This window comes from Acanthaster planci, linkage group LG01, assembly GCF_054643075.1.
Source record: "Acanthaster planci isolate LZ-2023a linkage group LG01, COTS_SCS, whole genome shotgun sequence".
Lineage (NCBI taxonomy): Eukaryota > Metazoa > Echinodermata > Asteroidea > Valvatida > Acanthasteridae > Acanthaster > Acanthaster planci.
In genome coordinates, this window is record NC_141777.1 from 15,729,162 (window position 1) to 15,754,038 (window position 24,877).

The 24,877-nt window shown below is 41.7% G+C and overlaps 1 protein-coding gene across 2 annotated transcripts in view; it reads left to right on the forward strand.

Moving 5' to 3' along the window:
- The window catches only part of usp34 (ubiquitin specific peptidase 34), a 118,027-nt gene that overhangs the window by 74,763 nt on the left and 18,387 nt on the right, over positions 1-24,877 (forward strand). For both annotated transcript variants that reach the window (XM_087134124.1, XM_087134185.1), the window contains exons 57-71: positions 1,030-1,134; positions 1,424-1,571; positions 1,993-2,090; positions 4,438-4,519; positions 7,410-7,495; positions 9,395-9,478; positions 10,151-10,257; positions 10,794-10,971; positions 11,522-11,679; positions 15,524-15,602; positions 15,930-16,056; positions 16,821-16,928; positions 17,733-17,837; positions 18,755-18,876; positions 19,597-19,720. In XM_087134124.1, the coding sequence (XP_086990250.1) occupies positions 1,030-1,134; positions 1,424-1,571; positions 1,993-2,090; positions 4,438-4,519; positions 7,410-7,495; positions 9,395-9,478; positions 10,151-10,257; positions 10,794-10,971; positions 11,522-11,679; positions 15,524-15,602; positions 15,930-16,056; positions 16,821-16,928; positions 17,733-17,837; positions 18,755-18,876; positions 19,597-19,720 (1,711 nt within the window). The remainder of the gene's footprint in view (positions 1-1,029; positions 1,135-1,423; positions 1,572-1,992; positions 2,091-4,437; positions 4,520-7,409; positions 7,496-9,394; positions 9,479-10,150; positions 10,258-10,793; positions 10,972-11,521; positions 11,680-15,523; positions 15,603-15,929; positions 16,057-16,820; positions 16,929-17,732; positions 17,838-18,754; positions 18,877-19,596; positions 19,721-24,877) is intronic.

Here is a 24,877-nt window from a genome sequence, read left to right on the forward strand (position 1 = left end):
AACATATCCGTTTTTCCTAAACTGATATACTGTGAAAAAATGTGCAGTTTAGTTTAACTCAACCAAAAGATAAAATAATTAGTGTTGGTGTCACACCTCGCCATTCATAGATTCCACGCATTATTTGACATGTACATGTGGTAATAGTGAAATCCTAAAACTGGTGGAAACATACATGTACATGTGCCTGGATTTCAACATGAAATAAATTGATATAAATATAGTTGCACATGTCCAGGCTTCTTGACAAAAGTGTTTCCATGCACACCAGTATTTGATGCGTACAATGCACATACAGTTGTGTTTTGCTATCTCAGAGGGTGAGATTATTTGCTGTCTTCCCTTTAAACTACAGACTGACCTCTGAGGACTGGCAAAAAGTTTTGTTCCCTTTGTATATCTGCCCTCTGTAGTACACAAGAGCATGTTCACAAGTTTGTGCACACGTGTGTATGTCTGTAGTCATGAAACCCCTGTCTCATATTGTGCAGTATTTTGGTAACTCTGTGTGTAGTATTTTTCAGAATAAGGCTGCCATGCAAATACTGAATGCTTTACTCTACTGTGGTAGATTTAGCCTCTCAAACTCCCTCTGTTCACTTATTGGAGACAAGGAAAAGAATTGAATAACAAGATGCCTCTACAAGAGAAATAGAATCAGGATTTGTCTGATTAGTCAAGCATGATCTCAGCATCATCTCCAACAGAGAACAAAATTAGCTTTGAATCAAGTATGCACTAGTGAAAATGTTTATTTATGGAACTCACATAAGTCAATTAATTTGTCATGTCAGTGGCATGATACCACAGAATCTTGGTTTCCCTCATTTGAAACTTTTTTGTTTAGTAGTTTTTTGTTTGTGAATCACACCTTGTACAATATCAAATTGAGCATAAAAATATTTGGCTAACCTGCCATATGTCCAATACTACACCGAAATGGTCTAACTTAGGGAAACAGACAACATGCAATAAACTGTGGTCTATATTGCAGAAGCAACGAATAACCAAACCTTGTGCTTGTTCTAGGCTGGTCAGCCATTCTTCAAGATTTTGTCTATGCTGGTTGAGACGGGGGGAGGACTACCAGGTGTTCCTCCATTCACGCCCATCATACTTCAGAGAATATGGGAGGTAGGTGGTCTACATGGAAAGAGAAAGAGAAGTTATACATTTTATTGCTTGCGGGGGATTTTTGTTTGTTTAGGATTCGTTGGTCTGAGAAGATTAATTTACCACATTTTATTTTCCAATTTATTTTAGATTTTTAAGAGTCTAATATCAAGCTGAGGAGAAGCCGTGCTTAAGCAATTTGATAAATTGTTTAGATCTTAATTTTAAAAAGTTTTAGTGTTTTGGAAAGCCATGTAAAATTTAGTCTAAACTGTGTGCATTCTTTATCTTAACTGTTTCTGTGTGGCAGGTGTCAGAGTTCAACCCAGTTCAGGTTCTTGACTGGCTAGCTGCCCAAACTCCAAGAAACAAAATGGCCCATCATTGGGTTTTACAGGGAATCAAGACCTGGGTGGAACATTTCCTGCTAGCTCACAACAATGTCAGAGTCAGGAATGGTAAATATATGTATGACTATTGAAATGTGTACATAGAGCTTGTTGCATAAGTTCTGTTCACTGACCGGACATGTTTCAGAGCTGTATATAGAGAGAGTAGCACCAACTTCAAACTTTGGAACTAAAATATAACACATAATCCACCATTTTGGTTCTAACAGTTGAGAAACTAATGTCGCAACTCTCTCTATAAACAGCTCGGGACATGTTCACTCAGAAATTTTGGAGTCTCTTATTTGTGGATTTCATGGTTCAGGAACTATCTATTCCTCATAGCCTGTGACTTAAAAGTTTGGACTCACGTTAATAATTGCCATATCACATGGAAATGGTACATTGCTACCATCATTCATGTATGTTTACAGCATTATAAATCCTTTCCTTGCCAGTCATTTAGTATCACGTGTATCTTCCCTTACAGCTGCTGCATTCCTTCTGATATCACTGGTACCTGACCCTCATTTCAGACAGTCTTTCCGTTCAGCTCGGTCAGTGCACAGTCCTCAGAAGGAGATACGGGTAAATCAGTGTTATGTGTTTTCCTTTTGTATGTTAAGTAAAATGATCTGCATCACACATTGTGGTAAAAATGGATCTTTGAAAGTTGAAATGAAATTTCAGATTATATTTACCTCAACTACAAAACTGTTTGAGGATTGAACCAAGCACACTTTAGCCTTAACCACTTCGCGCCGGTGGCAGTTATCAATGTTGATGATGCTGGGACAGGATAATTATCTTTTTTTTTTCTGTTTTCAAAATTCTTTAAAAATTCCTATCTTTATTTAGTGGACACTAACACCCACACAAAGGTCTGTCTGGTTCTACTCTAATCTGACAAACAACATATATTGATGCTGGAGTATTTCAGCCAGGCTTGCTTCCTTGTAAAAAGAGCCCAGATTTTGCGGTGTTACATAACTGTATTTTGTTCATGAAACTGACACAGTGCGCTGCTGACCTCTTTTCAATAGGGGCCAGATTAGTGTGCAGCAGTACTGTGTGGCTTATCGCTGTGGTGGTGGAGCTCTTTTGTCTCTGGTGGTATACTGTTTCAAAACAAGGCTGGATTATGTCCACTATTGAGAGTGACAAAATGTTGGTAATGCCCAGCAGCTTGGTCTTTTGTTACAGGGCCCAGTTCCCTTTGTCCGATTTCGGAGACCCTAGCCATGCGTATAAAGAATAGGTGTCCGGGAGCTGGGGAACCCTGTTTCGAGCACCATGGGTTTATACGCAGAGCCGCGGTGCCTGAAATGGGACAAAAGAGCTGGTCTGTGTGACAAAAGACTGTACTTGGAGCAAAAGACCTGCTGTTGAGAATTGCCATCTTTTTTTGGCTTGCATTTTTCGAAGGTAATCCCTCACTGTTTCTAAACAGTATACCACTATTTTGGGCCTAGCGTGCCAGCAGATTAGCACCACGGACAAAAGTGGTCTAGGGCTCCATTTATGAGCGAGACAGCACCACTGCACGCTAATCCAGCCGCATTTGAAAAGAAGCCACTTACATTCCCTGGGGACAAAGGAAATTACGCAACACCTCACAATTCTGGGTTCTCTTTACAGGGCAGCAGGCCTGGCTGTAATATTCAGGAGTTGAAGGTTACGTCTCAGCTTAGAGTAGCCACCAAAGAGTCATTCGTGTGGGTTTAAACGTCCATTAAATGAAATGATGAATTTTTGAAGAATTTTGAAAACTGAAAATCTTGAAAATCGCCCGTATGTGTGCACTGCATTATTAAAAGCACCCAGCAGCATGTGGTTAAGAGGGCTAGGGGCCCTGAATCCACCTTACCCCCATTATTTTCTCTCATTGCTTTTTTTTTGTATGGAGCCTTTATGAGCTTTTTTCTGCTGATTTTTTTTTTCAGTCATTTGACAAAAACTTTGTTAAAATCTAAGATACCATTTTCTCTGAATGCCAGTTGTTTAAAGATGGGTTTGTGAAATTGCAAACCTTGTGTTGTGTTAGATTGAATCTGTGTAAAAGTACTTATAACAGATGTGCCTAGATTTGAAAAGATATGGCACGGCATATTTCCAATAATCTGCCTCCCTGAGTATTGACAAAGTAAACAACAAAAACCCAACGTTTTGGACATACATGAATAAGATTTTGCAGGGTTTCTTGTCGGTAGTTTTGGCGGTTAGTGTCTATTTTGAAAGAAAAATTCATAAACATGCTGGGCTGGAAATAAGAATTGATGAGGGTAAGGCCATTTGGCCCCCGTGATCTATTCCTGTGGAAGGAAACCAAGGCAAACAAGTAGGGCACCAAGGCAAACACTAATTTAGATGTAGGGCACCAACGCCATTTTTCCGGTTGAATAGCGCAAAAAAAAATTAAAATCACTTTCTTCTTATCAACTGGACAAAAGGTCTATCATTAAAATCAGGTAAACTGATTATTAATCTATTTTTGTTCATTTTTCACCAAAAACACAAGAAATGTATAAAGGCATTTCTTTTGAACTTTTATGACTCTTTAAGATAAAATTAGATAACCGTGAACAGTGCCACTGGTAAAGGTCATTATTTCTGTCAAACAACAGAAAGAATGCACAAAGCATCTAATAACATTGTTTGCACTTTCTTGCTGGGTTCTTAAAGTCATGCCTAAAAGAAAGTAAGTTTCCATCATTCCAAACATTCTTTCATCATCACAAGCTTATAGACTATACTGTATAAAAGGGAATGTTTGTGCCTAAAATAATATAAAGTTTGGTCTTAACATTACGAACATACACTACCAAAAATTAATGAGAACAACCGATACCGAAAAAATGAAGGAAAATGTACTGTTCACACTACATGCGAAGACATTGTAAACTTTAAATCACACATGTTGTTTTATTGTTTTCAGCTGAGCTCCGAGGCTGTAATGATACTGCAACAAATATACACCATCCTCCTGAGATTATTGCCTAGAGCCAGGCACTACGTAGGTAAGTCAGTATCAGTGCATGGAAAGTCCTCCACCCAATGGACATTTTGATAATTAGTGAATAAATGTGTGAGTCCACTGCACTCATCCTACGCCTTTTGCCATTTGCTAAAAACTTCAAGCAACTGTAGTGCGCCCTCTGGTGCTATGATGCAGCGCTGTGTCACCACCATGTTCGGCCTTGTTTTCTTAGTGCCGTTGCTAATGGACGTGTCATTTTTGCATTTTTTGTGTTGTCATTTCCCATTTCGCTGTGTCTAATAGCTAAACTAAACCAATAGCTGCACTTCAAAGCCTTCACATTATACGGGACAGACCTATTCGCTGATCAGTTCATAGAGATGATGGAATCGGTCTCCAAGTGCATTGGATTAACTTAAAAGCTCAGCTTCCTTGAACCTATTCCTCACCAGCAGCCGACTCCCAGTCGTCATGTTCAACAGGCCAGACCCCTCCCTCTGCAGCACCTTTGGTACCGCTATTCCTGTCACTCCTTTCGTTCCCCTGGGTGCCAGTCTAATTTCACACTGCCCTTTTCTCAGCCCACACAAACATCACAGAAGGCAGGCAGACCCAGAGGAAAACCCTGCCCATCCGGGTGTAGGAGCCGATCACTACCTCTCTTCGTCCGCGACCCCCCTTCCCAAACCTGTCAGAGGCCACCTGCAGTTTAATGAAAGGCTCTAGCAAGACATCACGTCAGACAGACGGTTTCTCACAACTGTTTCTCTCAGGAATTCACGAGTGCCCCCCTGTCCGACATAATTCTCCATCCAACCTCAATCCCCTCTGATGAGAACAAACAGCTAGCATTGGAGTCAGATATAAACTCTTTTCTTCTGAAACGGGTCGTTGTGGCTGGTCTCCTTAATGATGACAATGGAGACCTTGTTTCAACTTTCTTCCTCAAACCAAAGAAAGAACCTAGCAAGTGGCACCCCATTATCAACCCGAGGCCCCTAAACAGGTTCATCTGCCCCAGAAGGTTCCAAATGGAGACTCTTCAAACAGTAACTCAATCATTGCCAGTTCCCGCCTGGGCTTCATCGGTGGATCTGAAAGACGCCTACCTTCACATCCTAATCCACCTATTGGGCCGCAAGTTTAGATTCATCTACAACGAAAGAACGTTCAAGTTTTCAGCCCTCCCATTCGGTCTTTCGTCGTCCCCAAGGGTATTCACCTGAGTGGCCAAAATTGTTACCGCCTACTTTCACCGGTTAGATGTCTTGATATTCCAATACCTCAACGACTGGCTCTGTAGGTGGATCTCCAGATGAGGCTGCAACTTCCACTCGCTTCACTTAAGAGCTTACCAGCCATCTGGGGTTCCTAATCAACCATGAAAAATCGAGACCAGTCCCTACTCAGAATCTGACTTACCTAAGTGCGGTTCTCGACCTCCGTCGGGGCATTGACAACCTCATTGACTGCGCCAGCCTCTTCTTACTTCACTGATCGGCCCCAGCCTAAGCATGGCTACGTCTCCTTGGCCTGATTGCAAACCTGGTGCTCTTCTGTTGTCTGTACATGAAGCCCATCCAGCTCCACCTACTAGTGTACTTCTGACCCAAATGGGATCCAATCGACCTCCAATTTCTGTTATGGATTTCATCCACATCTTTGTTGGTGGCTAATGCAGAACCATCTAAACTGCGGTCTTCCTTTCCCAAAGATGGACCCTAAAGTGACCGTTACCAATGATGCATCCCAACTCAGATGGGTTGCCTCCTTTCTCCCCTTCCAGGTCTCAGGGACCTGGGAATCTCAGTTCCTTCAATATCTTGGAGCTCCAGGCAGTATTCAATGCTATTCATCATTTTTGCATGATCATCAAGCACAAACTTTTCCTGATCTGATCGGACAACTCAGCAGAGAGAGATTGAATTAAAAACTACTGTGCAATACTCTAAATGAGGTCTGATGATAGTGCAATACAATGTACGCAAAATATGTTCGTTACGACAGGAGCGAAAATTACACCACACCAGTCCACTCAAGTGACTAACTTTCTTAATCAGGACATCCACATGCAGAACAAAGTTTAACTTGGTGTTGATTAAAACACCAAGATCTTTTTAAGTTTTAATTCCTGTGAACATGTACAATGTGAAATCAGTTTTCTGATTCCAACACATGCCTGTGACTTCCAAATGGTTTCAAATTAACTGAATCTTATATACATGTACGTACCTGTACTAAAAAATATAGAACCACTGCTAGTAGCAGTTCACAATACAGTACACCCCAGACAGGCCATTTGTCAAGTTTACAGCTGGCAAAAGCATGGTCACCTTGCTATGATTTGAATTTGATTCTGTGTCATTATTATCATTTATTTGACCGCAACAAATACAAAACACATCAGTATCGAAAATCAAAAAGTACAACACAAAAAATGACAAAACTACAGAAACATGGTCCATGGGTTTTGTACACTTTGTATTAGGCAAAAAGTTCATTTCCCCCCGCAATTGTACAAAAGCCATAGATCAGATTTCAGGAGACAATCATACGCTGACAGTCCTTGGAGTGTTTTTTTAAATGAACCTTTAGCAGGTGCAATTGAAGAGAAAGATCTAATGATGTATCCAAAAATCCTTACCATATTTACCACTTCCACCATGAAAAGTTTCGAATCATTCTATTCATTTTTCTTGATGGTGATTTCTTTGTTGTCAACTTCACATGTACATATATGTTTGCTATTACAAATTGAAAAACACTACAAAATCATGTAAAATGTAGAATTTTAATTTTTTTTCTTCTGAATTCCAAGTTGCATGTCTGATATAGTCTTGGTGACGATACCACTATTTGGTCCTCTAAATTGACGCAAGATGAGGCTTTTCTAGTAGTTGGGATAACAGCTTGTTTATCTATATCCACAGATACGTCAATTCATGGTACTACCAAGCTAGTTGCTTACTTCTCTGTTCTCAGCCACTGCATTGTCAGCAAAATAGAAAAGAGAATGGTAAGAAGATATTTCAGTTTCTCTTTGTTATAAAGAAATGTCTACCAGTCCTTTCAGAGGTTTGGCAGATATAAACAAAATGTACAGAATAAAGATACACATTAATAAGTTCTTTCATAGGATCCTTTTCTGATACTGCAACAGAATGAACATAATATGACTTCCCATACAAGTAAGTTATTTTCCAAAAGAGTATGTGCGAATGAGACTTTAGTGTCAGGTGGTTGCAGTGCTGAGTTTTGAGATTCATTGGATATTGTGTTTATTCTGGAAAGTAATATTTTGTTGACTTCAGTGGTAATAACTGAATCATGGAGTCAGAGGGGCTGGCAGTTTTCCTCAGCTCTGGCAACCTCACCACATCATCTGTATCAAGTTCATTGTACCAGAAAATGTGTAATTGAATGTTGAAAGGATGTTTGATGTAAGTTCATTTTTCGAAAACAATCATTCAGTCGTGGTTCAACACTGGAAATTAGAAACTTGGCTTTATGTTTTAGTATATAAAGATAGTGTAAGACTTATTGTTTTGGAGTGTTGAAGCTCCTGTTGCATTCTAAGTAAGGACAGGAACACAAAAATTGAAGATGTTTTGCTGAAAGTGGCCCCTTAAATTTACTAGAGTGGGCTGTGTTTTGGGGAGAGTGTTAGGCTGCATCTGAATCTCTTGTCTAGAGCTAGGTCTAGGTATTCGTTCCATTGGAAATGGAGACACGTAGACAATAGACCTAGCCGTAGTTCTGGAAGCCCGTTTCGGACACAGCCTCATATTCAGCATACACTGGGAAATGTGTTGTCTTCAATTTTGGTTAGAATTTGTGTAGAGTTTCATAATTTTTACACCATGAAATGCACATGTATACATTTGCATATGATATGTGTTCATCTGTTTGATCTGTCACAAGCCTGTTACACGTCTACTATTCAAGCTTTTACCTGTGTAGCCTTTGTGCCACAGATCGTCATTTGAACTACGTGGCTCAGCAATGACACGCACTGGGATTAGTAGTCAAATAATGTCTGTTATATGTAAATGTAACTCGATTGTCACTTTATTTGCTGGAATGATGTGGCAAACAAAGTCTGAAGTCAAATGATAATAATTTGTGATTCAGTTTTGACCAGGTGACTTAAGTTAAATACCGAGATAGCGCAGAAACACAGCAGCCTGGCGTCATAGAGTAGCAGTAGTAGTTGAGTTTGACAGTAGGAAGCTGCTGTGGTGGTGGTAGTGACGGTGACAATGGTTGTGGTGACAATGGTGACAGAAGTGACAGTGATGGTGGTTCAACTATATAAAATTACAAATACAAAATACTACTAAATGATGTATCCCCATGTAAATCCTATGTGTGCCTGCTTACTTACACCAGTACAACTATTCAAACTTAAATCTGTTGCTCTGAAATGTCTCAAAAGGTAATAAATAACAATCTGGTCAAAAGGAGCGGATAAATGAGCTGCACATGCATGCACGCGCCCAGCGCCCTCATCAGTAAAGAGGCGAAAGTCCTAAACAAAATTTAAAAAAAATCTTTTATGACAAACTCTCAAATTTATGACCTGAATCCGCTGGAAACCTTATAACAACGTTCAGATGGAATCTAAAGACTAAAAATTACTACTCACTTTGCTGAGCTGGCAAGGTTTTTGCAAATTAACGGCAAAAGAATGACAATTTTCTCAGAAATTCAAAATGGTGGAACGGAATTAGGTGAGTGCTTACACAGTGCCCTCAAGGAACAAAGCATCACAAGACGCAAGTCACTGCACTCGTGAACAAAACAAAATACAGAACGACATTCTGGCCGCTACAACCTGTATATGGGTTGACATGTTCTGTGCATTTCATAGTATCTGGAAATTTCCATGATCATCTTTATCTTCTCCATGTCATAGTTTTCACAGTTCTTCATGGACTTATGGAACTTGTACCAGCCGAAGCTATCCGAGCCACCAATAGCTTGCAATCACAATAAACAGGTAGGATACGTGTATGTGGCTAATGTCATTCAGTGTTATGTAACCATATTCATATGGCCACGTTGGATTTTGCATTGTTTTTGACTCTCTCTATAGTTAATTAATCACTGTGCCACTCCACACTAGTTCTACATGGAAAGGAGGAAGCATTGTATGGCTAATGTGGTAATATTCTGGAGCTAGTATCAGAGTACTTCACATGCGACTCAGTTTGACTTGAACAAATAGTCAGTGTTTATTTGTTCTAGTTTTGATCAATTTCATTGTTTGCACCCGTTAATGCTTGTGGGGAGCTGGAGAACCAGCCACCGACACATTCCCACAAAGATGTGTAGTTCTGTGCATATGCTGCATAAACAGTCTGGTTTTCAGCACTACTGAACCATTTCCTTTATATAGTTTTGTTGTGAAAGAGTAAAGACCAGACCATCTCAGTGCTTTTCGATACTGCACATCCAAAACTCTATACCAACAACAGTAATGGCTATGTAAGACATGCTTGGTAGATTTCACTCTACGTTAAGGGTGAACTTGCCTGTGAATAAAGTTTTTGTATGTTTGAGGCCTGCTATGTGGTCTTCTACTCATGGAAAGGAAACAGTGCTCCATAGTGATGTATCTGCTGTTTTGTCCTGTATTGAATGATCGTGTATTGTTGGACATATTTCACAGGCTTTACTGCAGTTCTGGTATAATGCATGTGTGGATGTTCCAGAGAATGTGGAACTTATCATCAGCAATCCTACTGTTGTCAAGCACATCCCATACAACTATATTCTGTGAGTAACTCAGTTGACTGTGAGTTCTAAAAACAACACAGATCCCTATTTCTACATCAGTCATCTGTGCACATTGAATTCAAAGTATATTGGAATCATGTGGAGGAATGGCCGACACTTCTAAATTCCCTATAAACCAAAAGCAGATTGATTCTGCTTGATTTAGAAGTAATCACATCGGATTGTAATGGCAGTTAGTATGTATGTACACAGTTAATAGCATTTTCTTTCAAAGTAATTGACTTTTGAAAAAACATGTTTAATTTTTCCTCATGGGCATACCAAGGTTGGAAAAAGCAATATTCTGGTGTGTATATATGCGCGATGGCCTGTGTGAAATGATATTATTACATTTACTGTCAAAAATATTTGTGATATGTATAGATTTTCAATTTACCTCATTAAAATAACCACTAATGAGAACGTGTTGTATTTTGGATTTATCTGTAAGAATACTTTTGATAAACTAAGCATTTCTATTTCTTTCGAGGTCATATTTGATAAGACTCTTCTTTTTGGCCCATTTTTGCCTTCAGAGCTGACCATGATGATCAAGAGGTTGTCATGTTCAATCGTATCATGCTACCAGCCTACTATGGCTTACTACGTCTGTGTTGCCAACAATCACCACAGTTTGCAAGAGCACTTGCAGTCCATCAGAATATGCAGTGGGCATTCAGATTCCTAACGCCATATGCAAGTCAGTATCCCATGGTAAGATCCAAAGAAACTGATCACAAGGGTAACAGGGTGGAATAAATTAGACATGTTTTGTCAGAGTTGAAAGTTGAAGTGGACATGTGCATGCATATAACATGAGAAGCTAGTTTCAGCATAGTCCAAGTCAGCAATAGTTTTACATTCACAAGTGAATTTTTGCAGGACAGAAAGAATTAAAAATCATTGTTCGTATAAAAAAAATTAAATTAATTAAATTAAATGGAATTAATCACAAGTCCGTAGTGGGTCACTTCTCAGGTAATACTGCATGAACAATGACAGAGGATGAAAAAGAATACCATACCTCAATCTAGGGGTTTGTGATGCGAATTCAAACTGGAGGACATGTAATTGAATATTCATTGAAGTAAGATGTATTGAACTTCAAACATCTGGAAAACTCAGTCAGTTTCCTGTTTTTAGTCTGTATCTCCCCGCTGACTTGAGGGTTAGACTCTGTTCGTGTCTACTTGGCTGGATTGATACGTTATATTTCCAGATATTAATGTTAGCCATTCAAAATACATTTTCTTGCGTGTTGTAGGTGGTTGATGAGTTGTTCCGTATGATGAAGCTTTTTGTGTCACGTCAGCCAGACATGACAGCCGAGGAGTCAGCTCAGATTCAGGAGTTCAAACGCATGACTATTAGGTGCTACCTAGAATGCTTAGAAAGAAGCTCCTGTTGGACCACTCTCATCAGGTTAGAGCTCAATAATATATGACCAGAAATGTGGTTTCTAAGGTTATTTCACAATTATAGGATTTTTGACCCCCCAAATTCTGGATTGTTAATCAGTTTAATCATTCAGGTTTTGTTTGGCATGCACTTCTTTGAGGTTCTAGATTCACATTCTATCCATTTTGAAGAGAGAAATCATGGTTTGTTTAGGCATGAGGTCAAAATACAAACGCTTTTGAAAGCGTCGAACGCTTTGTAAACGGTAAGCCTCACGGACGGTCAACATCGAACGGACGAACGCTTCAGTGAGGCTGGCCAAACTGTTGCGGTCGAGTACACCTTGCACTCTGCAGCTTCCAGTAAACAATGGACAGCTCATCGCATTACGGCATCATAGACTTCTACGGTCTGGTGGATTAGTCATAACAATAGCTCTTTACTTTGCAGCTCCACAGGAGGATTTAGATCGGCAGACTGTTTTAAACATCCTGATAAAACACGTGTATTGAGTAGTTGTATTGCGCTGTCAGTTTCCAGACCCAGTCTTTTCAGGTCTCAATACCCTGTAATCTTGATATTTTGTCTCGGTATCCCGAGTTAAATACACACCAAACTGTATACCTGCAGAATCAAATATACTAACTCGAAATAGTACTTACCTGAATCATTCACGACGTAGTGTTCTGTTCGCCAACATGTAGTTACAGATAAAACCTTTTTTTTTGCCCGTGTGCACAAGCTGGGACTCGGCATTGCACGCTCGCAGGTTTTCATGTGTAGGATCGAGGAAGACACGTACGCGAACTACGCGCTTTCTACTTCGAAGCTGCACCTGCACGATTTAAGGATACAAGTACATCTTTTTCTTGAAGTCAATAGTACATGCGTGCACGTTGCATTATGTTTTGTACGTACCATTCTTTTGTACTCTTTGAATACTTTGTGGCTTCACAAAATTCTTGTTGGAAAAACAAACATGTCGGGTTTTATACTTATCTCTGGTGTTTGACTTTACCTATTAAACTTTAATGCACAGTAAATTAAAACAATAAACACAATTTAATCTAGTGCTGCAGGCGAACCGCCGAACCGAGGCAAGAAACATCAAACAAGGCACTTTTGAACCGAACGGATGTACGGCTTTAATAAGGCATTTTATTGATGGCACGCGGGAAAACATACAAAAATACAAGAAAACTTAATAAAAAACAAACACAACGAAAAATGGATAACGAGTTATATGGCGTGCTCCACACGTGCGTGAACATACTAAAACTTACAATGGCCCGCATCATGAGATGGTTGTAAAAAGCATGTGGTGAGAATCACTCAGAAATCAACCAAGAACACGCAACGTACGGCATTGTCGCTGCATAATATTTCTAAATTCTCACTACAGCCAATCGTGCTCATGTATATTCAGATTATTATTTTATTTGCCAATCTACGATAGCCACGCCCTTACGGTCCATATTAAGGTAATGACGTTCCATATTAGGCCAATGGTCTATAAATGGAGTGCAAAACGAATTTTGGTTGGATGCCGATCACAGTCGGACTCGCGCTCGATCCAAGGCATCCCCGGATGAAAATTTTGCCGAGCGGTTCGGTGCATGCTGTGCTTCAGCGCAGCGCGAGAGGATTTTTGTTCGCGCGGTGGCCGAACTTGCCTTTCAGTTGACCATGAAGGGTTTGATCGTAGTGCAGATGCGTTGTAATGGAATTTGCCAGATCTCAAATAAAATGCTGTTATTCCTTCAAAAGAGGCTGATGAAAAATCGCCCCTTTGGTCACGTGCACGCCGTCCTTGGAAAGGTTCCCCCTCAGATATGCAACGAAAGCCATTTTCGTAGTTTTCAAAAGCCATCTATTTCGCAAAAATAACCAAAACACAATTTGCTCGAAATTTGATTTTAATCTTGTATTCTGTACTGGAGGAAAGTCCTAATTGAGCATGCTGTTTTTTTCTATTTGCACAAATCTTACGGTCGTTTTGTTGAGTCAAGCGTGGTCCGAACACAACCGCCTCTGGTCGGCAAAACACGGGCGGAAACTGTCACACCCTCGAAATAACTTTATATGTACTCGTAAACAAACTCTGGGGAAAAAGTTTATAAAAAAAGGTATTCAAATCAAAGTTGCTCGCGGATCGGGGGGGGTAGCAGATTCATAATTTTACACGTAGAAATACTTTATAGGCCTTTGCAGCACGATCGTAGCGAGCCTTTCATGTCTCGGTGTGCATTGTACTTGTACATGTGTGTACATGTCCGAACCCAACCGATCCGAAGTTTGGCAAAAAATGTCCAAGCCCTGTCTGAACCAAACACATACTTGCAGCACTATTTGATGCGGAGTTTGACATTTTTTTATTACCTTCAAAGAATATGGTACACGGGACAGAAGTTCCAAATAAATTCACATTGCGTCTACGTGAATATTTAATTCCTTTCATAGACGATAGATTAGGCGGTAAAATGAGGCAACCGTGTTTGGCATTCCCCGTCACTCCCATATAAACGCATTTATTTTCCAGTCTAAAAAACGCTTAAACACAAACAATTATCTTGGGGCGATGCTTTTTTGTCATGAAATACCCACTCAAAACGTATCTGAAGCTAGATAAATGTCTGTAGCCTGGAATGCAGTTGATTTTGTGTCTTCCTATCACAAGGTGTTAACCACTAATCCTCAAGGCCAGCCCAGGAAGGCTGACCAGGGCCAATGAAGTTTTGCCTGAATAGGATCTTTTGTTCACAACCATGGCTGTGTAAGCCACAAACTCCATTGTTGTCAGGGTTGCTAGTGAAGCGAGACAGTCCAGGGCAGACGGTTCTTTTCAAACCGTTGAACTGTCCAACACCAAAAGACGAACGGAATGAAGGGGGATTAACACCAACCGTTCAGCTGTTTCTAAACCTTTTGTATTTTGACCTCACGCCTTAGGTCTAGCTATAAAAACTAGACAAGTCGCAATAGTTTATTGTTATTGTTTGAAGCCCTCCAATGAATGTTAAATGGATATGTCATCATCTTTCAAGTCAGTGTGGCGATTTCTTAAGGATATTTTTTCTAGTCACAATTGAAGAAGGGACTGTTCTGGAAGGTTTAACCACTACCAGCCGGGGACTCTGAAATCTGAGCCGTATGGTTTATATGTGTGGCCGGGGTCTCCGACCTCAGACAAAGGAAACGGCCCTGTAACAAAAGACTGTACTCCGAACAAAAGACCAGGCTGCTGGGCATTACCGGCATTTTTTCACTCTCAAAAGTGGTGATAATCCAGCGTTATTTTGAAACCGTAAACCAGGGTTTGGGGTATTTAGAGCAAGCGGATTACCACCGGGGACAAAAGCTCTCCACCACCGCAGCGATGAGCCACACAGCACCGCTGCATGCTAATCTGGCCCCTATTGAAAAGAGGTCAGCAGTGCACTGAGCCAGGTTCGTGAACAAAAGACAGTTGTATAACACCACACAATCTGGGCTCTGTTTACAAGGCTGCAGGCCTGGCTGAAATATTCGGGCGTCAATGAAAGTCACCTGTCAACTTAGAGTAGTGCCTGAAGATTACTCCGTGTGGCTATAAACGACTGTTAAATGGAATGATGAATTGTTGAAGGATTTTGAAAACGGAAAAAATGATGCCGGCCCAGCATCCTCAACATTGAAAAATGCCCCGGCCCAAAATGGTTAAGTTCATAGTTTCCAGTTGTTGGGGCGTATATTTAAGAACCATGCATACTTCTGATTGAGCACAGTTTCTTGCACTTCCTGGTTCACAGGGAAACTTATCTTTTTTGCACTTATACATCTCTCTCAGCTGTCTCCACTGATTTAAGAAACCTGTTTGGATTGTTTGCAGTGCTTTCCGTGTTTTACTGGAAAATGATGACGACAGACTAGGAGTCATCACTTACCACGGGTTAAGTAGACTAGCAGATGTAAGTAATTCCAAGATTATTTATGTATTTGATCTTAAATGATTTTAGAGAAGTGGAAAGTTTGTTTCAGTCTCAAAATGTATTTTTGGAGGTATTAGTAAGTCTACTGGAATTGGTCAGTTCTCAGAAATGCGTGACACTAACTACATTAAACTTGCCTGGATATAGGCTTGACAAACCACTCTTTATTGGCATGGGAAGATACTGTGTAGCAACTGTCAGGTTTTCCTGTCATAAACAAGCAAAACTGAGTGCCTTTTTTGGCCTGGGGGAGGGAGGATATTGTATTGTGGTATGAGCCTGGGTAATTTTGATTGTTGTTTCTAGGCATTCAACACACTTCATATGATGTACCATGAAGCCACAGCATGCCATGTGACAGGAGATCTGGTGGAGCTGTTGTCAATCACCCTGCTAACGTTGCAGTGTGCTAGCAAATACAAGGAAAGAAAAGGTAGTTTGAAGCACAACCAAATTTACCTAGCCTTGATTTGTGAGTTAGTGTTTGTGAGTGTGGTTAGATTTGTGATCAAAAGGTACAGGTGGAAAACATACATGTCATTTGTCTTTGCACAAAGGGTGTCTTCAAATGGGATTCAGCTGAAACAAACCATAGTTTTCTGTAATTTTGTTTATTGACAAATAATGGGGCATCTTGCATTTCTCAATTCCCATCAGTTTAAAGCATTGACCAAAGATTGTGGTTAGGTACACTGGAATTACTTACCTTACACAGGGGTGAGATTTGTCAGGATGCTTCCTGATTTCAGGATTTTTAAAAACAAGCTTTTTTAACATCTTGAAACCATTAAGATGTTTGTCCACATGAAAAGTGAGATACAACATAAGAAATTGGTATTTTAAGGGGTATCTTGAAGCAAACACAGTGTGTACCATAGATCCTACACTACTTTGGGGCCCTCTGAAACCTCTGGTGATCATTTTGTGGATATTTTATTTTCCTCCAATGGCACCTCTGCTTACAGTTTGTCAAGCTTTGCCACAAGTTCAAAATACAAGAAACTAAAAGAGATCAGCTCTTCTGGCATGGAACATGAATCTTAATCTCTGATTTAAAAAACATGGTCCATATAAACGAAAACACCTGTTGACTCTCTGAGTAATTGATACCTCATTTTTTGGGATGCTTTTAGTTCAGAAGATTTCATAAATTTATCATTATGTGAGTGAATAATACTAATTCTTATCTCCTTTCAGATGTGAAGCAATCCTTACTACAGTGGCAAGAACGTATGGAATTTGCACAGAAATTGCTAACACTGCTTAACTGTTACACACCAGACAATGTCAGAAAGGAAAGCCTAGGTATATTTGATTGCAAACTTCAGTTTACTTTTTAACATTTGTCAAAGCCTTTTCTTTATTTAATTAACCCAATAGGCAGGGTATTGTTTTATGAGTGACTGCTGGGCTGCTGGTATTAAATAATGTTTTATTGCTCACACATACCAAGGCCAACCAGGCCGGGTCTGGAGCGTACACTGGGTCACACTGCACCCGGTCAGACTGTGCTGCTAGAGTGTGTGCTAGGTACTGCTGCATTGTCCATGCACCTTCTAGCATTTTCCCCTGTGTTATTCAACACAGAGGTTGTGCATGGCAGCCATTTTTCCAGTAAGAGCTTTTGTTCCACAGGGATACACTTGAGTAGACCTTTTGTGCTATTCCTCCGCGACAAAAGCAGCTACCGGAAAGATGGCTGCCATGCAGAACCTCTATTCATTAGAGCCTAATGTCTGCTTTTCTGCCTAACTTAATTCACCCATTTTTACTTTTGAAGACTATTATTTGAACCCATCCCTGAAAACTTCTTCCCCCAATTATATAAAATGAACTTACAAAAAAGCACAGACAACACTGTTTTTTCTCAAAGAATTTTACTCATACACCTCTTGTCTTTTCTTCATTATTTCGTCTCTCATTTACATTTCTTCTTTTTCCTTCTCTTATTTACAAAATTTACAGAAGACTTTTCTTTATTCTTTTCCATTTTCCAAAGTCTTTTAAAAAACAACTCAGATTTTCTTCCAAAAACAACTGAAATAAAAGAATTGAACTAAAACACTTTAGTCATTCATTTGCAGTTGACGTTTTTTCCCTTTCCGGCAGCCCTGTTGAATGAGTTGGTAGTCTTGTACCCAAGAGAGTGTGTGCAGAGACTGGTGCCCATCATCCTCCATGTACATCTCCAGTTTCAAAAGAATAACATCCCATGTAAGTATACTCAAGTGTTCAGAATAAGGACCATTCCTTGGTATTCAGTCTTTCCATTTTCTTACAATGGGGGGGGGTGGAGGTAGGAGTTATAAGCTGGCCATCCATGACATATACACAAAAGGCTGACTTGATAGACCCTCCCCCAGCTCTCGATGCATGCACAGTATATGCAGTGGTTGTAACCCCCATGCATGTACAGGTATATGGCCTGTTAACTTATCAGACCAGTGACACTGGGTTGAAGAGTTCCAGAATTGAAACAGACAGTTTGTTTATGATTGCCCAAATCAAGTTTTTACATGTACCCTGTCATAAGTTTGTTTATTTAAACCTCCTAGAGTGTATGGAAAATCATATTGACATGAAATAATTGAGGAATGTTAGGGTTAAAAGGACAAAAACTTATTCCTATTGTTAGTTGCAATTTAATTGGAAAAATTAAGAGAGGGACAGGGGAAATAGGGGAACGTGAAGACGTCGCAGATAAAAGTGATTTTTTTAAAAATCAAACTACATCACCACTCACAATCTTTTCCCCAATTTAAGATGATTGACAGAATTTTCAGAAGTAGGTCACAGCCCAAAACCCATAAATTGATGTGTACAATATATGTCCAAATTATGATGAGGAAGTCTTGCTAAAACTGATCCGACTCATTACTTTGGTGATGTTTGGTGTTTTTTAAGGTATTATTCCATGCAGGAGTTTAACTTAACATAAAACTTTTAAAAGTGAAGTTATAAAAGCTTAGTTCATTCAAAAACAAAGTTCAGTCTGATAACTGTGAATTATGGTATCTAGTGGATATTTGTTTTCAGTTAGTTTATAATGTGTTCTTCCTAGACAAATGAAAAATATCGGCTGTTTTGTAACTTGAAATATATATTGACAAGTTGTTTGTATTATCTTTCAGTGGCCACAGGTCCATATTTTCCCAGGCGCATGCCCAAGCCAGCCCCCAACAAGACTAGTATGCGACCTCCTAGGCCAGAACTACAGATGTTTCTTCATCCAAGTCAGCTAGAAACATCACATGTAAGAATGTTCATTTACAGTTATGAGGCTTACTGTCTGCATGTTCATAGCACAGTGTATTCATGTAGACCTCCATGCAACATTCGTATTCAAAACTGTTTATCGTTTTTAAAGACGTAATTTACTCATACTTGATAATCCCTTGGCTTGTTGGCCTGCTACTGTGTACTTCCAAACTTTTCTGGGGTTCATTGGGTTCATTTAAAAGATGATAAATACATGAAACCTTTCTTCAGCAGTGTATTTACAGTGTGTCTGCACAGTTACTCTTTACTGTGTATAGGCCATCCACAAGCGGGGGGAGGGTTAGATTTGTTGCCATTGCATACACTTACAGTGGGGAGGGAGGATTAGGGGCAATGTGTACATGCAGACACCAAAAATCATATAACAAATTATTTTACACCCTGCACCACTGGTGGGATAAGCCAAACTAAGCCAAACTACAGTATGGGATGTGTATGCATTGGGGGCCTTGGATTTAAAATCTGAAGAATTTGTGTATTACTTAATGGATGGCCCCTTCATTCATTATTCTTAAAAGTTGCAGTGACAGCAAGTGACATTTATATGTGAATACTACGTCATGTAGTTGTGTATGGAGCAAAGCTACATGTAGTTGGAAGCGAGAAACAACCAAATGTCTCAGTGTGTTGCATTTACACTGAAGCGGTTTATTGCAGACATAAATGTGAACCTGTTTTTTTTTGTTGAATGCAGGGTTCTGATCCAGTCTATGATGCTGCCCTCCGTGATTACTTTCTCCCATATCATCAGTTGGTTGAGACCCTCTGTCACACAGCACTGAGTATCAACCTGTTCACTGAGGATACCATCAACCTAAGTAATTGACTACAATGTTTTGGCAAAGCTTTGGTGTAAGGCGCTCTACCTACCCAAACAGTCACCTATTATTATTTTCTGGAAAGATTTGATCGGCTGTAGTGCACCCTGACCTCCCACAATGCAACGCGGCTCTGCCGCCATGATCAACCTTCTGGTTCTTAACGCCATAGCATAACAGACACGTTTCTCGAGCCATCTTTGTTTTATCAAGTTTTCAGGTTCTGTGTCGATTTGATCACCAATCTTTCCTTTGTGAATAAAGTATTACCTTGATTTTCATCTATTTGTTGGTAAGAGTATTTTTGTGTGTATATTTTGTGTTCTTCTCTTCAATTTTCCTTCTGTGCACCCTTCAGGTGTTTATTGTTGGTACTGCAAGGTTCGTTCCAGCTACGCTTGTGTCTGCCCTACCAATAATTTACAGTCCTTAGCCGGTTGAATTCAGGGGGTTGCTGTCAGGATCTGTTATATTCCCCTGTCTTCTCCGGCTAACCGGACGAGGAAAAGGCCTTGCCATTGTCCAGGGGATTCCAGCTAAGATCTGGCCAGGCCCCTGGTTCGTTTCACCCCATGGAGCTGACGGAGAAGCTCTGTGGTCGACTGTGGAAGACCTGAGCAGGGACACTGCCAGGATCAGGCAAGGACCCTGTCTCCTTGGTCAACTGCTGGCCTGGCCAGCCAGCCGGGGCTCCTGAGAGAGTGCCCCATCAGACGGCTCCCGGGGCCCGTCTTTCCATCATTGTTCCTCATGCCCTTCAACCACCATGGCCCAGAGGAATCCACGTGGCATTCCAGCCAGTGTTCCCCCAGCAACTCCAAACATGGAGGAAGGACACAGAAGGAGTTCAAACTGCCTGGGTTATAACATCTGACCAATTACCGCTTTCTGGCATGCCCAGTATGTCCATAGCCAGAGTGCGGCAATGCATACAACGCACCACCTGTTTTCACAACCATAAGCCCCTTTGTACACCATGATCATCGCCACAATTTTTTCGCCGATAATCTCTATCCTTAAAAACGTTGTGTACATCAGTAAAGGAAGTTGAATATTCATACCATTGTTGGTGCTTGATATGATCTGACAACAACATCAAATTTTATGCTTGCACAGTTGCTTTTATTAGGCTGTGTACCCTAAGTGTTCATGAACAGTTATTGCCCTTATCGAACGCTTTCTTCTGGACTTATTTTGGGAATAAATAGCCAAGTTGCTAAGAAGATTTTGTGTTTTATTTGAATAATTTTTATCGCGGAATTTACACTGAAAGGTATTTCATGAAATCTCATGATCACTCCTTGTGGTGAAACAGCGCATTTTGTTTTTCGTGAACTTTACTGTCTTGTGGTGGTCAACATGTTGTTGGCCAGTCTTAGCCAAATTCGTACAAAGACTTTGAAAACTGATGTTTTCGAGTGAAAAACTAAAACTGCAAACATTGCATGGATAATGGAAAGTGCATCATCATCTTTTAAAAAATTATTCATGACAGCAAAAGTAAATCTAACGACAGATATTTTTCTTTCTATTTCCTAGTCACTGCAATTAGTTGTAGTTAATTGCAAAGAAAACACCACAAATATTGCTACGATACTACTGGCCCCACTTGTTCAACTAAGCTGCAGGCAGTAATAAGGCATTTTCGGTATGTTTATTATTGTTCGTCTGACCGTGCGGCGATGATCATGGAGCACTTTGATGTGCCAGAGTTGTAACTCCTTCAGTGTCCTTCCTCCATGCTCCAAAGAACACCAGCTGCCATTCGACATCGGCCAAGAAGACTACTTCTCCTGTGGCCTCCGTGCATACTCCCTCCGGCCAAGACACTGAAGTCATCTTCTGGTGCGCCGTTGAGCCACTACACCCTGGCACCCACCAACTCTATTTTGGGTTTTGTGGAGCCTACCAGGCTTTTATGCCAGTGGGGCTCCAAGCTGCCACAGCCCATCTGCAGCTCAGGCTTTCTAGTGGGCATCACTGGGTCATCGGACCTCATTTCTCCTGGTCCCTCTGCCTGGAATTCTGCAGTTCCCACCAACCTCGACTGGGAACACTCCCTGGGTGTTCTACCTCCTGAAGCCCTGACTGCCACCTCCGATGTAGGGTCACCCAGTACTAGGATAGGCGAACACAAATAATACTCCTCTTCATCGAGTTCTTTGAAACCCAAGAAGAGGCACCGCTTCGATCATCCTGAGCCAACTTATGAGCCACAGATCTCAGCCTTCCTATCCATCAATGAAGCCCGGACTTCCATCACTCACCGCCGTAACGATAAACCACCGCCGGCCTCTACTGCCCTGGACCCGTTCCTGGCATACCAGCCCCCTCAACCCCCTTCAGTCGTGAGCCATGATGACACCGGACGGGGTTCCACAGCGGAGTTACATCAACCGGGCATTCCTCTGTCAGAGCAGGCCACTCCCCACGGGAGTACACATGGCTCGTAGCAGGACACGGCCCTGTCTCCGACCACGCAACCAGCATTTTCTTCAGAGGACAAAGTTGATTCCATTAATGCCCTCACTCTGTCCAAGGGCCACCTCGATCTTCTTCAGTAGGACATGATTAACGTGCTCGGCCTGCCATCAGTCACTCCCCCAAAGAGGACACCAGCCATGGCTCATTCAAATGCCACACGGCTCGAGTGGAGTCTCCCGGACCAATTTTTCCTGAACTCCCACTCGATCACTTATTCGTGTAGATTTTCAAGTCCCTTGCCAAGGCCAAGTAATGGCGTGCACTTCCCAAGCGAGTGGCGGTGTTCTATTATTTCCCGGCTGAAGATTAGAGAATTTCTTGTCAGTCCCAGACCTTCCCGATGCGGCAAAGACAAAATCTCCACTGATTCCAGAAAAACCATCTGCTAAGGCGACCTTCCAGGATAAGGACAAGTCCCTGCTAGAATCCACGCTCGCAAAGCTCAACTAAGCCTCCTGCTTTGGGCTCCGTTGTACTGCCTTCCCACTCTTTTTATTGAAGAACATCTCCTGTGCGCGCCAGTAAAATTCCCCAGTCTCCCCAGATTTTGCAGCCCTAGCTCTTTGTGGCCTTGATGAAGGACTGAACAATACGTTTGAACAGTTTGTTTTAATATCCTGTCTGGCGACTTCAATGAGAAGATCAAATGACCTTGATGCAATGCATATTCCTTACGAGGGACTTAAGTCTCGCCTTCGTGCTTTTCGGGGAAGACCTTTTCGCCGGCAAGTTTGTTGACATGCTGGAGACCAAGGCTAAGCGGGTTGATACGGCCAAGAAAATATAGCTCCACAAAACACCTCCTTCAACTTCGCAGCGACCTCAGCAGTGTAGTTTCTGCCAAGTCAGGCCCACATCGGGCCAGACTTTCATGATGCGTCACTCTTTTTGTCCCCCTCTTCAACAATCGAGCAAATACTGGGCCTCAACCCGTATCACTCCCAGGATGAGTCAGACATTCCAGCTCTGTGGGAAGTCATCATGTGCCCCCTGTTCCTTCAGGGACGTTGCAGGTGACTGTTACACTTCACGTTGGATCATCAACTTGGACAGCTGGGTCCTCTTGACTCTGGCCCTTGGATATTCCCTCAAGTTTACAAGCGCCCTGCCGTCCGAAGCGATACTATGGCCGACTCCTGTCCCTCACAACAAAGACAAATGCTTGGCACTGGAGTGGTAGATAAATTCCCTTCTTCTAAAATGGGCTATCCTTCATGTTTACCCCAGCCAGCTCGGAGTGGGCTTTGTTTCAACATTCTTTCTCACACCCAAAAAGGGAACAGACAAATGGCATCCCATCGTCAACTTGAAGCCATTGAACAAGTTTATCCACCCCAAGAAGTTTTGCATGAAACCATCTTGACGTTGATACAATCCCTACTAGTTCCGTCCTGGGCCTCACCGATCAATCTTCGCAATGCTTACCTTTTTGTACCCGTTCACAAGCGGGACCACAAGTTCCTCCGATTCATGTACGAAGGGAGAGTATATGAGTTCCGTGCCCTGCCATTCGGCCTATCAACTTCGCCCAGAGTCTTTACACGTATTGCCAAGACCATTGGGGCTTACCTACACCAGCTAGATGTCGTAATTTTCCAGTAACTAGACAACTGGTTGATCGTGGGCCGATCCCTAGACGAGGCCGTAGCCGCAACTCACTTCCCGTCTTGGCTTTCTCATCAACCTAGAAAAGCCGAACCTGATACCATCCAAGCTTCCGGCGTACCTGGGGGCAATACTTGATCTCCACAGGGGTATAATCACTCTGACGGCCGACCGAGTCACCAATCTTCAAAACTGCGGCTCTCTTTTCCGCTTGTCGCAGTCACCACCTGTCCTTGCTTGGCTCTGTCTCCTTGGCTTAACGGCCAGTATGGGGGACCTGATACCGTGGTGCAGACTCCGCGAGACCACTCCAGATTCATCTACTCTCTCCCTGTCATCCCGAGACAGAACTTATCGAGAATACCAGTCAACATTTCAGAGGATGTCCATCAATATCTACTATGGTGGCTAAAAAAGGACCACTTACTCACCGGGCGCTACTTCCAGCAAGCCAAACCCGAGGTAGTTATTTTGACCAATGCATCATCTTTTCTGATGGGGGGCCTCCCTTCTCCACATCAACTGGAGCACTGAATTCCAAAGAAATCGTATCAGTGTCATTTCCTTGCACACATCAAGGGAAAAACGGCCTGATCTGCTTGGACAACTCCACAGCAGTAGCCTACATCAATTATCAAGGCGGTACATGCTCTCCCCGGCTGTGTGTCCTGACATGGGAAATCTTTCATTGGGCGATGGATCACTCAATCAACGTGCAAGCGATCCACATCGCAGGGCCCGACAATACTGTAGCAGACGCTCTGGCTCATGGCACTATTCATCTCAGCGATAGAGAGACCTCAATGATCTCTTTGCGTCAGCAGACAACATCCAACTCCTGGTGTTTTGCACCAGAACGCCTCACCCGTGAGCGTGGGCTACAGACGCCCTGCAGATTGATTAGACCGGCCTACCAGAGTACACTTTCCCATCTCTCTTGTTCCGAGGGTCATATCCAAGATAGAGTGCAGACACTGTCGGATTCTGCTTATCGCCCCTCTCTGGCCACTTCAGCCTCGGATCCCTAGACTAACCAGTTTCCTGGTTCACCAGCTGTTCATCCTTCTG